This window comes from Penicillium canescens (genome assembly GCF_028828765.1).
Source record: "Penicillium canescens strain IBT 15451 chromosome Unknown utg000003l_segment0_segment0, whole genome shotgun sequence".
NCBI classification, from domain to species: domain Eukaryota; kingdom Fungi; phylum Ascomycota; class Eurotiomycetes; order Eurotiales; family Aspergillaceae; genus Penicillium; species Penicillium canescens.
Window position 1 is genome coordinate 5,183,384 of NW_026703965.1, and position 14,753 is coordinate 5,198,136.

The following is a 14,753-nucleotide window of genomic DNA, read 5'->3' on the forward strand; positions in this document are numbered from 1 at the left end:
CCCGAACTATGAACTTCTACCAGCGTCATTCTGCGCCCTAATAGCATAGGTTCGTTTCACCGCCTCAGTCAAATCCGCCGCGCGTCGAATCCGCTGTGCCTGCCTCTAGTGGAGGCCTCTTCGATTGACGCGGTCTCAGCACAATGGTTGAATTTTCAGCTCATTGGTAACTGTATCTTCCGCCGGCAGTTCATGTATCACAGGGAGGGCACCATGGAAAGTTTGGAGCCTGGCCTTGTTCGCCGCACAGCCGGTCCGCCTTCTTGAGCAGATCCCTTCTCGAGGGAACATTAATGGATCTCCTCGGTGCTTGACATGATAGAAAGACGATCGAGGGCCATGGCAAAGCTGGCAGCGAAGTGTGCCGATCTCGGGTAGGCTGGTGTGTGCATTTCGTCCTGTAGATTCAGCACACTCCACAGGAGGCACAGAGCTGCCTACTTTTCGGGAAGATTTTGAGGGATGAAAACATCTCTTGGATCTGTTTAATTGGCACATTATCATTTTCTGAAACAAATAGATCGTGAGCTCCTCATACCTTGCATCTATCCACAGTTTAGTGCCAATCAACCAATTCATATTCATGTGCGCCCAGAGATCGATTGAAGGCTTTCAGAAGTAAGTAAGCCCCAAATGGCACTGATTATAAAGTATACGGGAGAATGTAGAGCGAGGTAGACATCATTGGCCCATGGAAGCATTTCCGCTTTACCTCAAGCGATATTATTGATCGCACGCGAATCATATTACATCCTTGGAACACAAAAATGCATGTATAGGTGGTTAAGCGTGAAGCTATATTTTAACCTGGAAGTGAACAATGTCTTTCCACAATATGCAAACGACACCGTTCAGCTCGGCTTTGCTTGTTACCGGCCGGTTGGAAACCCGGTTGGACCACAACTTTTTGAGGCTCACAAAGCGCCAGAACACGTAGGATAACTGATTATAATCTTCCATCAGCCAACCGAAATTCTGTACTATCGGTCCTCGGCTTCCTTGCCTGCGGAAAGAAGTTGGTATTATTATTTGCTCAAAGTCCCTGTTCACCGATCGACCGACCGACCGGTCATTGCCCTCATTGATGTCATTACCGTACCGATATAAAGCGGGCAGCCCGCTAACCTGGTCGTTCACAGGTCCTCGTTTGTTAAGCATGCAACCCATGGTACTAGCCGCAATGCTCACTTTAGCTATAGCTACCGCTGTAGCGGCTGCGCCGGGACCTGAACTTAGTGTTCAGCCATGAACGTAGTAAATTAAATATTCCTTCTCACAGCTTCGCTGACGAGCTTTAGATGCTTTCTACCCCACTTCAACTCGTTGCCTGGACAGAGCCTGATTGCAATGGAGGTTTTGGTGTCACCCAATTCACTGACTCGGTTCTGGCATGAAATATCTCCGACGGCTACTTAATCGTTCAGTGACACAGCAGGGGCAGTTGGATATATCCGTCACGAGTAACTTCACTTCCTGGTACTCCAACCAAGACCAGCTGTGCTACAGCCGTTCGTCCTGTAGCAACTTTTGGCAGACCTATCACGTCGTGAATGGAACCACCGCATGGTATAACACGCCCCCATTTACTTATCACCGGTTGTGGAACAACCCAGGATTGCCCACGAAATAGATGAAAAAAGAGATAGGAAGGAATAAACAACACCATCACTGCATTTCTTGAAGTTGTTACCTACCGATCTGAGTAGCCTCCTAACTAAACGTAATTACAAAATCATATGAACCATACGCCAGTCCTACAGACGGGTTTAACTTACAGGAATTTGAGAATAGCACTGGAAACGGCAGCCAGGAAACCAGCAGCTGGGATAGCCAGAGCGGAGGCAGCACCGGTGCTTGAGGAAGCAGCGGCAGAGCTGACGGTGTTTGTGGACTTGTCATAACCCGCGGTAGCGGTGGTGTTGACACCAGAGATGTAGGTCTTGCCGTTACGGGAGTAAGTGACACCAGCGTCCAGGCCGTAGGCGGCATCGTAGGGGAAGGGCGCCGTGTAGTTGTAAGTAGGGGTACGGCCCTTATAAGTGTCGATCACGGACTGGAGGATACCGTGGCCGGCAGAGCAAGAGTATTCGGTGGCGGGCACGGGCCAGTTCGACCGGTACTTAGAGTAAGTCCCCTGGGCAAGGGGACCGGGTAGCGACTCGTTGATATACAGGTTCGTGGTATCGACATCCCAGTTAATATACCCGACCGCCTCGGCGACGGGCTTGAACAGGTTAGCACCACAGTCCCATCGACCAAGAGAAGGCAGACCCCAGTTGGCCTCGACGGAGGCAATGCTGGAGTAGTGGGTGTAGACGGTATCGTCCATGGTGCCGACCAGGTCCTTGGGGACCGCACCGCCTAGCAGGATGCTGAAAATGCGGTTGTGGAGGGTATAGGTCTCAGACTCATCGAAGGTCAGGAGCAGTAGGGTGTTGTCCCAGAAGTAGGTGTTGTTCATAAGTTCCGTGACGAAGCCGCGCAGCCAGTGAGAGCCGAAGGTGACGTTGGTATCGTGGGCATCGTTGGTCATGTTGGGGGTGATGAAGGCCCACTGGGGGAGCTGCTTCTTGTCGAGGTCTTCGTAGAAGTCGGTGAAGTTCTTGATCAGGTGCAGAGCAGTATCATTGCTGGAGATCTGGTCGAAAAGAACTAGGGGGTTATGTTTGCGCACGTAGTCGTTGGCATAGGTCTTCTGGTTGGAGTAGTTGTAGCCCTGGAAGCCAGCGTAAGGCTGGGCCTGTTGATACTCGCCCCATGAGATCCCCTTGATGTTCAACAGGTCGGCCACGGTCGACACATTGGAGGGAATGATGTGGAAGTCGTCTGCAAGTCAGAAGTTAGTTCCTGATCGGCAAGGACATGCACGCCTGTCGCGTGGTTGGCTTCCAAGAGATAGTTTGACTCACCATTATCCATGCCGTAGTTGTCTCCACTGGCAGCAGCGCAGTAGTTGGGTTCGGAGGGGTGACCAACACCATAGTAGTTGGTTAGCGAGATACCATTGCTGGCCAGCCACTGCTGGTCGTCGTCACCGGCAGCAGCACTGTAGTCCTGGGGGAAGTAAGTATCCCGAGACGAAGTCAAGTTAACGACAGGGAAGGCAATCGATACATACGACATTCTCCAGCCAGATCTGGTAGAAGCGGTCAAAGGCCTTGCCTGTGATGTTAGAGGTCCAAACCTGGGGGACCGTGGTCGCTTGGGCGGTTCCAATGGCGGCAACGGCAGGCTCGCTGGTGGTGATGGTGGCACCAGCAGCATAACCGGCCAATGCGAAAAGAGCAGCAACAGAGGCCATGAAGGGCGAGGTTGAACGGTATTCCGACCGAGCGAGGTAGAGTAGAAAGTGGCTGGTTCCTAGCAAGAGTGCAAGATTGGTGCTCTTTATACTCCTTCCCCGGGGCCGAGTGCATTGGACGATCCCGCAGCGAGTCAGTACGTCAGAACGACAGCACGTTCCTACGGTGTCTCGGCAGGGTTTGGCAAGGGGTGGAGGCGTTGGAAATGTATGCACCACGGTTGGTGGGGACAGTCCAAAACAAATGGGAGAGGCTAAACCGCAGAAGCCCTAGACTACCTAGAGCACACTCTAACCCTTTCTGGCACTCTCTAATCTCCTGTTCCGGCTAGGGCGGGGCTAAGCTTTCGTCAAGCTTTCTTGACTCGGCTCAGCGCACTCTTTATCGGCCAATCGCCATTGACTCGCTCCAAATCCTACGGCTAACCGGCTTATCCCACGTGCTCTGACTCTTGCACATGGCCAGAGGGCGCATCTTGATTTGTTCCGTCGGTTGGTGCGAGCACATCCAACTGTCCATCCACGGGGGTTTCATTCTCAGCCGATTGCAAATTGGGTTTGGGATTCTTATACGAAGAAGCATCCGGTAATTGTTACGAGGATTCGATACAACTCTGATGAATTATCAACTGGAGGATGAGTTTCCCACCACGGCTTCAGGAAAGACTTCCAGCCCCTCCGGGCGGGGAGGACCAGTGGTTCTCGCGTCGGCCAGCATTGGCCTATTCGTTGTATTAGCCCTGGCCTTGGGGTTGGGCCTGGGTCTTGGCTTGAGGCACCATAATTCAACCTCGACTTTGGCTTCAGCGAGCTCAGCTTCGTCGCTTGATTATAACTTGCCGCTGGGAAACGAGTCATGGCGCCAGTCTCCGTCGGAGTATGTGCTGAACATGAAGGGCTGGGATTACAGTGCCTCATCAACAACACGGTCATACAATTTCACGGTGTCGGAGATCGACGCGTTTCCAGATGGTAAGTGGGAGTGAGTGTAGTTAAGGCTCAGCAAACGCTAACGTCAAGTTCAGGAGTTCTACGTAAAGTCCTGGTAGTCAACGGAAAATACCCAGGGCCAATGATCAGATGCAATCGCGGTGACAGGCTGTTGATAAATGTGACAAATGAAATGTCCAACTCGACAACCATCCATTGGCACGGACTGTACCAAAATGGTACCAATTGGATGGATGGTACTGCTGGTATCACTCAGTGTCCTATTCCTACAGGGCGCAGCTTTCTATACAACTTCACTGTGGAAAACCAATATGGCACGTTCTGGTGGCACTCTCACAAGGACACTCAGCGCATGGACGGTCTCTTTGGACCCCTTATCATCCATGCACCAGAGGAAGTCGAATATCAGAAACGGTATGGGTACACCAGCGATCAGATCATTATTCTACAGGACTATTATCATGATCTCAGTTCCGCATTGTTGCCCACCTACCTAGCGCCTGAAAATGAAAACGCGGAACCTGTGCCAGACAATGGGCTCATTCAAGGAACAAATTAGTATGTCCTATGATCTGCCGGATGTCGTCCTCTCTTGCTGACTGAAAATAGCTTCAATTGCTCCTCCTATGGCCCCAACAGTGGCTATACCTGTTACGACAACTCCACTCGGGCTCTTCTTTCTGTTCAGCAGAACACGAAGACGCGATTTCGACTGATCAACATGGGAGGTTTTGCCACATTTGAATATGCAATTGACAACCACACCGTGACAATCATCGAGGGGGACAGCACGATGGTCGAGCCGCTGCCACGGAAGTCATTGAAGATTGCTCCTGCGCAGCGCTATTCATTTATTGTCGAAGCTAATCAGCCCGTCACGAATTACTGGATGCGCGCCGAAATGGAGACAAACTGTTTCGCCACTACGAATGACGTGCTTAATAGTACAGCTTATGCTATTCTGGCGTATGACAATAGCACAGTTATTCCAGGATCAGGTTCTGTCTCACAGAGCTTCGTTTACGATCCGCTGTGTGAAGACTTCGACTCCTCGCTACTCCTGCCGTCTGTCGGACAGGAAGCACCCGCGGCGGAAGAATTTTTCGTTATACAATTTGGATTCCAGAGCAGGGACTATGCTATAGACTTGGCTTATATCAATGGCACGACTTGGAAAGAATCTGAGGTGCCAACACTCAACCGTATCCTGCCTCACCTTCGTGCTAGCAACAGCACCTACAATCGGACAGGGCCGGCGCCATCATACGTAACTAACCAATTTATTCTCGACATCCCGGAAAACCGAGTCGTTGACATTTTGCTCCAGAATTTCGATGACGGTTCGCACCCGTTTCATCTGCACGGGTACGACTTCTGGGTCATGGCAAGTTCTAACTCACAATACTTCGATTATTCGAGGTATCACACACTGAACCAGACTAATCCAATGCGCCGCGACACGGTAATGGTCGACGCCTATGGCTGGACATTGATCAGAATACAAGCGGACAACCCTGGCCTGTGGGCGTTGCACTGTCACATCGCTTGGCATGTGGCAGCGGGCCTGCTGATGCAGCTCCAGACACGGGATGATTTGATGAAAGATTGGACGCTACCTGATGATGTTTTGGATCTATGTAATGCATGATATTCTTACATATAGCACTTGCCCTGAGAGGCTGTACATTGTGAACTTTGTTAAATTTGTTGTCGCTTAATGGACAGGCTTAACACGACGGGCTTGAAAATAACTCGAATTCTTGGAAGCCATAGCTGTTCAATGTCAGTCCAATGGGCCACGAGCGCTTGTAGAATCGTCTACAAGAACTGCCTCTTCCCTGCAACTAATTGGTTGAAGCTCCTGTAGTCTTATAAAGAGTGAGAGAACATCAAAATCTGTGCCCACTGAAAACATGTAATCTTTACAAGTCGACCAACAGATAGAGGCATTTCCGCCACTCAGAACCACCGTGGAGGTCCTGGAACCTCGTGGTGGTGGTGAATTGCACGCGTTTGGACACCCCCACCGCAGCTCCTCACCGTGCAGCGGCCTGGACACCCCAACGCAGCTGCTCTCTGAGGCACTCCCAGCCCCTCTAATCGACCTGTGGATGCCTCTGACAGAACCAGAACATGAACTGACCCCATAACCAAGCCACGAGGTGCGAACGGCCAAGCTTGGACACAGGTATTTTGGACACGAGCAAAGCACTCGCAGGACTACTAGCCTAAGTGCAAACAGCTTACCAGAACCATCTGAACAGATAGAGGCGCAGCTGACTGAAGAGCTGCAGAGCTGGAAGGCTGCGCAGCAAGCTCGTGAAGACCTGCACACAGGACCACGCTTGAAGAATAGGTCACCAAGATCTGCAGAGAACTGGAACAGGTCCAAAGATCGACACAGGTGCAAACTGCCACAGAGCACACCTATGGTCAGCTAGCGGTCCAAGCGAACCACCGAGCCCTGGATCAAGCGTCGCCGCCCACCCAGAGACAGCCGCCAAAACCCAACCCACGTCTCGTCACTGTTGTGATATGAGTCATAGGGTGCTCAGGAACGAAGCCACAACATCGGAAATAATTCTTGCACTATCTATGGCTTACCCCACCCTCACCGCTACGCTTTTGGGTCCCTCAGCTAACTCACTGTTCTCTTCCCTAACTTCTCTGTTAATCTATTTTTTTCTTAATAGTCTAATGGGAATTATTAATTTCAGCAACCAAAATCAAATGGTGTCTATTTTCTAAGTATTACTCCGCCAGTCCGCCTGGTCGGGGCTTGCCCAGGCTGGCCGCGGCAAGCGGCAACCTGTGACGGTTCATGGATGCTTGGGTTTACCACTACGCCTTCTGGCCAAAAAGGCACAATGTTTGGTCAGCGACCAAACACGCAAGCTACTATATATGCTCGATCTCTGACACAACCAAAGTGCGTTCCTGGGACGCCAACTTGACCCTGGAAGGAGGGATTTTGAGAAGCCAAAATGCCAATTGGGAAGGTACTCTCGACTGTATAAATGCTCTAAATAGTCGGGTCTTGTCACAAGGAAACTTTGTTGTGTGCGACTTTTCTTGGTTACGCAGAAGCTTTCTCAACAAAAAGCTTATCTCCCACACTTTCCTTGCCTCTTCTCTGGGTTGTTCCGGGCCTCCCCTCCCCGAGGGGTTCCGAGTCTGGGGATCTCGCTCTTTACTCCGCCGTGAAATACGGAGGTACATGGATTCTTTGTCGGGGTATCACCGCATGCAGTGTGCGTTTGACTAGTGCCGTCGGATACGTGAATCTCGCGTCATTAACGGATGGGCGTAGTAGCGCACGGTCTGGGGGACATGCAACGGCGTTCGTTTCATAGGCGGGGACCCACGTGGCCTATCCTTGTCACCTAGACACTTCTACCTTCACTTCTACCTTCACTTCTACCTTCACGTTTACCCGGGTTGCTACTGAGAATGGATCGAAATGCCATCGGTATCAATCTTGTGGGCCTCCTGGGGGTCTGGGACCGCGGTGGCTGGAGAAGCTTGAGGGCGAGAAACCCGGTCCATTGATTCGGCTGCCACTAAACGTTTGAGATAACGCACGTGTACAACGAACTAGACTGTCTCAAGCGTCTATACCCTTTTAGTGGCCGTGCCTCGGGCAACTTCAGATTACCGATTGGAACCTGAGTACCAGGTAGTGAGGGTTTGATTTGTGTCGAGCTGAGAGATATTACCACTAAGAACTGGCTGACTCAGCGACTACCCATTCCTCCATATGTTTTTGAATGATAAACCGGGTCAACTCGGAATACCCGCGTTGTAACACGCAATACTAGCCTTACTAGCCTCTTAGGCTATGAGACGCTCTCAACAGCGGTCTCCAGGATAGTTCTTCAATCAACTCATTCAATTGTTTCCCTCAGTACTAGCATATACGGAAACCCTACGACTCATTAATTTGTCCTACCAGGGAAGTCCAGTTAGGATGGGCGCCACATTACTTTCCAGCGAATCGCTCCGTTGGTAATTCGGCGGAGAATACAGCACCAAAGTGCTCCGTCAGTAGGTATTGATAGTACCTCGAAGCAAAACTCATAGACCCCTATTCCCATCCCAGCGTGGGCGCTACCTAGGTCATACTGGTGAGACGCCCCAATTTTGACTTTTTTTGTAATATCGCTCACTTTTGTACTATCTGCTGATCTGCTTTGGGTCAATATTGGTTTCTGTGGCGTTGGTGCAACCATGGGTCATTCGAGCGTATTTAAAGATGACCTGGCTCCTAAATGTTATGAAGGTCCTTCTCGAGTTGTCTGGTTTTTGACGTCGCTAGCGGTGTTTCTATCCGAACTTGATACGCAACATGGCTGCTACCGATGCCGAAAAGACTGAAAAGGTCGCCGACCTGACCCACGAGGAGCTTCAGGTACCTCTCGATGCTGTGCCCAAGTCTCGCTGGGAACGGAGCTGGCCCGTCATTGCTTGCGGTGCTGGTCTCTTTTCCGATGGTTATCTCAATGGCGTATGTTGCACTGAAACCTCTTGAGACCCGTTGCTGGGAGAAAGAATCTGACAGCTCATCGTCACAGGTTATTGGATCTGTCAATACCATGTTGTCCCGAATTTATCCCGACAGCTACAAGAATTCGCCCGCGCTCCGCAATGTCTCCTCCCTCGTCTTTGTCGGCGAGGTAGTCGGCATGCTGTTCTTCGGTATTACCAGTGACTACTGGTCACGCAAGTGGTCTCTGATGGCGTCTACCGTACTGGTCATTCTCTTTGCTGCGCTCAGCGCCGGATCGTATGGTGCTAACGGGAGCCCGACCGGTCTCTTCGCTGCTCTGACAGCCTATCGTTTCTTGATGGGTATTGGTATCGGCGGTGAATACCCTGCAGGCTCTGTTGCTGCGGCAGAAAGCACAGGCGAACTGAAGGAGGGCCATCGCAACCGTTGGTTCATCTTTTTCACCGACTTCATCATCGACTTTGGCTTCGTTGTGGCCGCGTTCGTGCCCATGGTTCTTGTTCTGATCTTTGGAGAGGACCGTCTCGAGGCCCCATGGCGCATTGCCCTGGGTCTGGGTGTTCTTCCGCCACTCAGTCTGGTCTACCTCCGTCTGAAACTCCAAGAGCCCGAGGAGTTCAACCAAGAGCGCATGCACAGGTTCCCGTACGGTCTGATCATCAAGTAAGTCAACTCTTCGCCTTTTGACGAAGAACAATCCGCTAACGATCCGTCCATCGTAGGTATCACTGGAAGAATCTAGTAGGCGATCATCTCTCCATAATAGAACCCGTTCGCCTTGACTCTAACAAATAGCAGCTCGTTGTATCTCTCGTATGGTTCATCTACGATTTCTCCGTCTTTGCCTTTGGAACCTACTCCTCCGTCTGGCTGGCAAACATCCTCGGAACCAGCGCTCCTCTGTGGCAGACTTTTGGCTGGAATGTTGTGGTTAACCTCTTCTATCTGCCTGGCTCGCTATTGGGCGCATTCGTCAGTGATTGGATTGGCCCGCGCATGTGCTTGATTCTCGGCATGACTGCTCAGGCCGTGGTTGGCTTTATCATGTCTGGCTGCTACGAATTCTTGTCGCTTCCTAAGAACGTCGCTGGGTTTGTTGTTGTCTATGGGTAAGTTCACCATCAGTGCTCACGTGTATGCTTCTCCACGGAATGATAAGACTGACAAGTCTAGTATTTTCCTCTCTCTAGGTGAACTTGGCCCCGGCGACAATATCGGCCTCATCGCTTCGAAGTCTAGCGCAACCGCTGTCAGAGGCCAGTACTATGCTATCGCTGCCGCCATTGGTAAAATTGGCGCCTTCGTCGGCACCTATGTGTTCCCTCTCCTCCAGGACAACCCTAACCCGATTGCCGCTGGCCAGAATCCATTCTTTGTTGCCAGTTCTCTTTGCATTTTCGCATCGGTTATAACTTACTTCGGCTTGCCCCATATCGGACAGGTGAGGTTACACATGACTCTCAACACTCGATGGATTGTATACTGGCCTCAGTGACTGACGTGTTCGTTAGGATACTATCACCAAGCACGATCGCGAATTCCGTGAATATCTGGGAGCCCATGGATATGATACTTCTACTCTTGGACAGCGCACCGAGGGAATAGCATGGCAATAGGTCCTATTGACATCTGGTAGCTAAACTATCCATACTCCGATGTTTGAATCAGTTGATGGTATAGTAAGGCTAGGACGAAGGTGCTACAAACTTTAAATATATTTAGTCACTATTGAAACTCTGTAACTATGACAATTATTTGCCTTGATAATTACTGTACTGTTGTGACGATTGAGACGAATCGTCTCAGACGATTAGGGATATGAGATCACGTGAAAGATCAGGTAACAATGCATGAAGGAAGGAATATTCTTAGATGCATTGTTGAGGTGCCTGAAAAGAAAAGCCAGCTGTGACACATTGCCTGTGCACATACATTATGTCCCAACTGAGAGACTCGTAATTTGGGGGAGGTTTGGATGGTTGGGTGGTTTGCATAAAGGCTAAATCTATTCTCATGATCAGCATTTATCTTGAAAATGGACAGGAGGGGTTTGCTATTACCGGCCACCCGGGAAAGAAAGTACGACTACCTCATACTTGACCGTTGGGGATTGGACGGGTGGACGAAATATTACGGACTCGTCTGCTCAAACAACGGATCATTGGTGAGGCCTCATTTCCTAGAACTGATTCAAGTTCTCACATATTTCAGGTATCTCATCAGTGGAGTCGAGGCTTGGCTACCTTCTCGATCCAGTGGCTTCGTGATTATCGGAGACAGTATCACCGATGGACAGAGAAGCACACTGCAAATGCAAACAATCGGTATGAATGCTTCCAAGCTTGGATGTGTCTCTGGGATAACTGAACGAGACAGTTGGCCGGATTTGCTTCTGAAAAAAATGCAGAAACATGGCTCAACGTCGAATATCGCGACCCTCAACGAAACAGCTGGAGGAAACCGCATTCTCCGGGATGGCCTTGGTCCCAGTGTACTCAGCCGTATTGACCGAGACGTGCTAGCGCAATCAGGTGTGCGGTATGCCACGATTTTCGAAGGTATCACAGATACTGGTGTCGCGAGCACCGATGCTGTCTCACAGGACGAGATAGACAAACAACTTGTGGCGGCATATAAACAGATCGTGACACGGATACATGCTTTATGTATCCCTGTTTTTGGTGCTACCATTACCCCGTTCGGCTCACCCTATACCTCTGATTAACAACCCTGTTCGGTTCCGGGGCGTGAGAAGACTCGTCAACATATCAACGTGTTTATCCGGGATAGTGGCATATTTGATGCAGTGCTTGACTTCGATCGAGTGCTGAGAGATCCACAAGCCCCGCCTCAGCTGTTGGGGAAGTATGACTCGGGTAATCATTTGCATCCCAATATCGCGGGATATCAAGCGTTGGCAGATTCCTTCCCTCTTGATACCTTCTCGGGCTCAGATTGACGCTCAAGGTGACGGACCAGAGGTCTATGAAAGTACAGACTCGTCAGCTATACACAATTTTATGTGAAGAGATAGCTGGGAGACCGAATAACGTTGCTCGTTTTATAGAACCATCGGGGCATAGACCTGACATTTATTCTCTGGTCCAATCATAAATACATTTAAGATTACATTTTAGCAAGGTCAGGATATTAACGCTGTTTCGAGAGCGGAAATCGTTTAACCGCGGCGACTGAGGTGCTGCGAGATGCTGCCCTTCTCGTATGCGCCTCTGTTGACAAGAGCCTGCTTCCGTCCTGGTCCAAAGTCCGGGGTACCACCCAGAGTACCGAAGATATCGCCAATGTAGTTGGTAGGCTCGACTCCGGCGGAGAAGGTACTGTGCCATCCGTCGAGAATACCCTCTATGACCTTGATTCCGGCCACGTAGATGTTCTCAATAGCGGGTTCAAAGCCACCTTGGTCGGCGTAGAGGAGGTTGTAGACGGCCGATGAACCGGGATAGGGGCGGTCAAAGTCAGATGCAGTGCGCATCACGATGATGCGGGAGAAGTCAGTCAGCTTGCGGGCCGACGAGCGGAGAAGGGCTTCAAGGGTTGCGTTGTCCTCCTGGGCGGTGGAACAATATTCACCAGTGCCGTTTGTCCAGATCTTGGTAGTGTTTTCGAATGCCGAGCCAAGGATATTTCCGCTATAGTACACATCCGACGTTGCAACATCGCACTCGAGAACACTCGGGCCCAAGGTAGCGGCCTTGAACTGTCCATTGGTGGTCGCATAGTACTTGCGGTAAGCCTGAGCGGCGGCCGAATCAGAAAGGTTGGCCTTGCGCGCAAGGTCGGCAGCAATCGTGCGCAGCTCCGCGTTGACCTCGAACACTTCAGTTCCATAGATGCTGGTGGGATACTGGTCGGGGTAGTCCGCGCCTTGAGGGATATATCCGGTCGAGTAGTTGCTGTTGAGCTCCCGAATATCAATTTCATACTGCAGCGCAACCTGAATAGCGTACCGCGCAAAGGTCACTGAACCAGTGGTGGCCATCTTGGGGCTGATACCGGCAATACCAGCAATGAAGAAGTATGTCCGAGTGAGGTCGAAGAGAGGGGAGAAGGCAACGGAGGTGACCGTGGTCGCGGCATTGATTTCGGACTCGCCAGTGATCAGTTGGCAGATCTCGTAGTCTTCGGTGCAGTGGACATCCGGGTACAGAGGCGACAGACCAGGGAGAGTGATGTTGTGGGCCAACAGGTCGAATTCCGGGATGTTCCACCAGACTTCAGCTTCCGGTTCAAACTATAGTAAGTTAGCTATGCCAAGGAAAGCTCGAGTGAGGCGCGTACCATGGAGACGATGAACACCTTGGGCGCAATGGGCTTCTTAGAGGCCTTGTGCGTAGTGCCGGTAGCTCCGCATAGAGAGCTACCAAGGAGGAACGAGACTGCTAAAGTCTGAAGGAGATGCATGGGTAAATTGGTCGCTGGGCTTGGATTCAGTTGTCCTGCGACCACACCCTTTTATATGAGCAAGTCGTGAAGAAACTGTAATGTGCCTTTCGCGCTAGTGAAACACCATTTGCCCATAAGTGGGCAGCTTTGGACCGGTATAGATAAGAACTACACCCAAACCGTAAACCGTGACGAGAAAAATACCGCCGAGTTTCCGACTGGCCTTTTTTTTTTTTTTTTTTTTTTTTTTACGGGGCGCCATTTGCTTAGTTCGAGATCCAGGTACCCATATGATAAAGGGTGACCAATTGCGTGGGTGCTTATCACGGTATCAAGGTTTAGAAGATTCGAGTCGGAGGTTGCCGAGACTATATCAGAACAGAGCAGAACATAGGCAGCCCTGAATGCAAATGGACCAATATTTGCAGATATTAAGGGATCTAGGGGGAGGGTCAGTTCCATGGTTCCGGCCGTATAATCTCTTTCTCTTTTTCTTTTCTTCTTTTCTCTTCTTTTTGTCGCTCTTTTTGAGTCCTGATGCTCTGGTCTCTGTCAGGTTTCTCATTAACAGGTGTAGCTGTGCTGGCTACGACCCGAGAAACATTAAATTATTCGATGCAGATGTACTGTAGACCACGTGGACACCAATAGCCTCACAGAGATCCAGCGAACAAAACAATGTTGCTTAATTTGAAGCCTGAGACTTCTAATTCCATCAGCCAAGCCCTCACAAAGAGAAGAGCCCTGGCGGGAGGACGCTCCAGGCTTTGGCACGAAACCGGATACTGAAATCCACACGCAAGAAATTGTCGTACCATACAGACAGAGCTCAAGCAATGCTGTCACTTCTTGTCATTCCTGTCACTCCTCGCTTGGCACTTTGCCCGGAACGTGCATCAATTTCCAGTGAGCTAAGCCCGCGGAGCAACTGCATCCAGTTTGCACACAAGTCTACCGTTTATCTACCACACTGGAACACTTGAACACTTCAAGGAGAAATTTTGCCAACGTCTAACGCGGCTACCACTTCTTGGACTTGATGGCCTGGATGATGAGGATATAGAAACCAAGGAAGAATATCGGGTACCACGAAACCCCTCTACTGTCTACGTGCTGAAATTCAACTATCTGAGATACATACATAACTTACATTCAAACCACAAACTTATTCATTGCGCCGAGCGTCTACCCCCACGTTCAAACTTCTGGAAACTGCCATATTTGTTCTGTGCATGACTGGAAAATATCAAACTGCCGTTGAAACTCGCAGCCTTTCGCGACTTATTTCTCGTCCCCAGAGTAGGTATTTGCTTGGATTTTGAGCAAACCCCGTTTCTTTGATGAATATTGCGCGCTGTCGTGCGAGTAAACTTTCTGTCACATGAAGCACACACTGCATTAGCGACTATGCCTCGTCTCTCACGTTCGTGACGGAGAAGGTTGCTGAAATTTGAGAAAACTAGGCCGTTACACCCATGATCCCAGCATCGAAACTGTGTACTGGAAACGTGGGGCTTGACTTTCGGCTTCATGATAGGAAATATCTCTTCAGAGGCCAGCTCATGGCTAGGTTGGCTATTGGAACCGACA

At 50.4% G+C, this 14,753-nt stretch overlaps 5 protein-coding genes across 5 annotated transcripts; 3 read left to right on the plus strand and 2 right to left on the minus strand.

The window, feature by feature from the left end:
• Positions 1 to 1,771: 1,771 nt before the first annotated feature.
• On the minus strand, positions 1,772 to 3,387 carry N7446_005233 (phosphoesterase-domain-containing protein; the record flags this gene model as incomplete). Its single annotated transcript, XM_058513981.1, has 3 exons — positions 3,119 to 3,387; positions 2,910 to 3,054; positions 1,772 to 2,826 (listed from the first exon to the last, which is right to left on the minus strand). The coding sequence occupies exons 1-3, from the start codon at positions 3,299 to 3,301 to the stop codon at positions 1,772 to 1,774; spliced, it is 1,383 nt and encodes a 460-aa protein (XP_058375310.1). The 5' UTR covers positions 3,302 to 3,387.
• Positions 3,388 to 4,191: 804 nt separating this feature from the next.
• On the plus strand, positions 4,192 to 5,900 carry N7446_005234 (uncharacterized protein; the record flags this gene model as incomplete). Its single annotated transcript, XM_058513982.1, has 3 exons — positions 4,192 to 4,273; positions 4,327 to 4,810; positions 4,862 to 5,900. 3 exons carry the CDS (start codon positions 4,192 to 4,194, stop codon positions 5,898 to 5,900), a joined length of 1,605 nt encoding a protein of 534 aa, XP_058375311.1.
• Positions 5,901 to 8,597: 2,697 nt separating this feature from the next.
• Positions 8,598 to 10,375, plus strand: N7446_005235 (Glycerophosphodiester transporter GIT2; the record flags this gene model as incomplete). The annotated part of the gene is made up of 6 exons (XM_058513983.1): positions 8,598 to 8,756; positions 8,824 to 9,422; positions 9,482 to 9,500; positions 9,558 to 9,868; positions 9,933 to 10,200; positions 10,271 to 10,375. The coding sequence occupies 6 exons, from the start codon at positions 8,598 to 8,600 to the stop codon at positions 10,373 to 10,375; spliced, it is 1,461 nt and encodes a 486-aa protein (XP_058375312.1).
• Positions 10,376 to 10,794: 419 nt separating this feature from the next.
• On the plus strand, positions 10,795 to 11,718 carry N7446_005236 (uncharacterized protein; the record flags this gene model as incomplete). The annotated part of the gene is made up of 2 exons (XM_058513984.1): positions 10,795 to 11,456; positions 11,550 to 11,718. 2 exons carry the CDS (start codon positions 10,795 to 10,797, stop codon positions 11,716 to 11,718), a joined length of 831 nt encoding a protein of 276 aa, XP_058375313.1.
• A 219-nt stretch (positions 11,719 to 11,937) lies between these two features.
• On the minus strand, positions 11,938 to 13,260 carry N7446_005237 (purine-nucleoside phosphorylase; the record flags this gene model as incomplete). The annotated part of the gene is made up of 2 exons (XM_058513985.1): positions 13,059 to 13,260; positions 11,938 to 13,011 (listed from the first exon to the last, which is right to left on the minus strand). The coding sequence occupies exons 1-2, from the start codon at positions 13,179 to 13,181 to the stop codon at positions 11,938 to 11,940; spliced, it is 1,197 nt and encodes a 398-aa protein (XP_058375314.1). The 5' UTR covers positions 13,182 to 13,260.
• Positions 13,261 to 14,753: the final 1,493 nt, after the last annotated feature.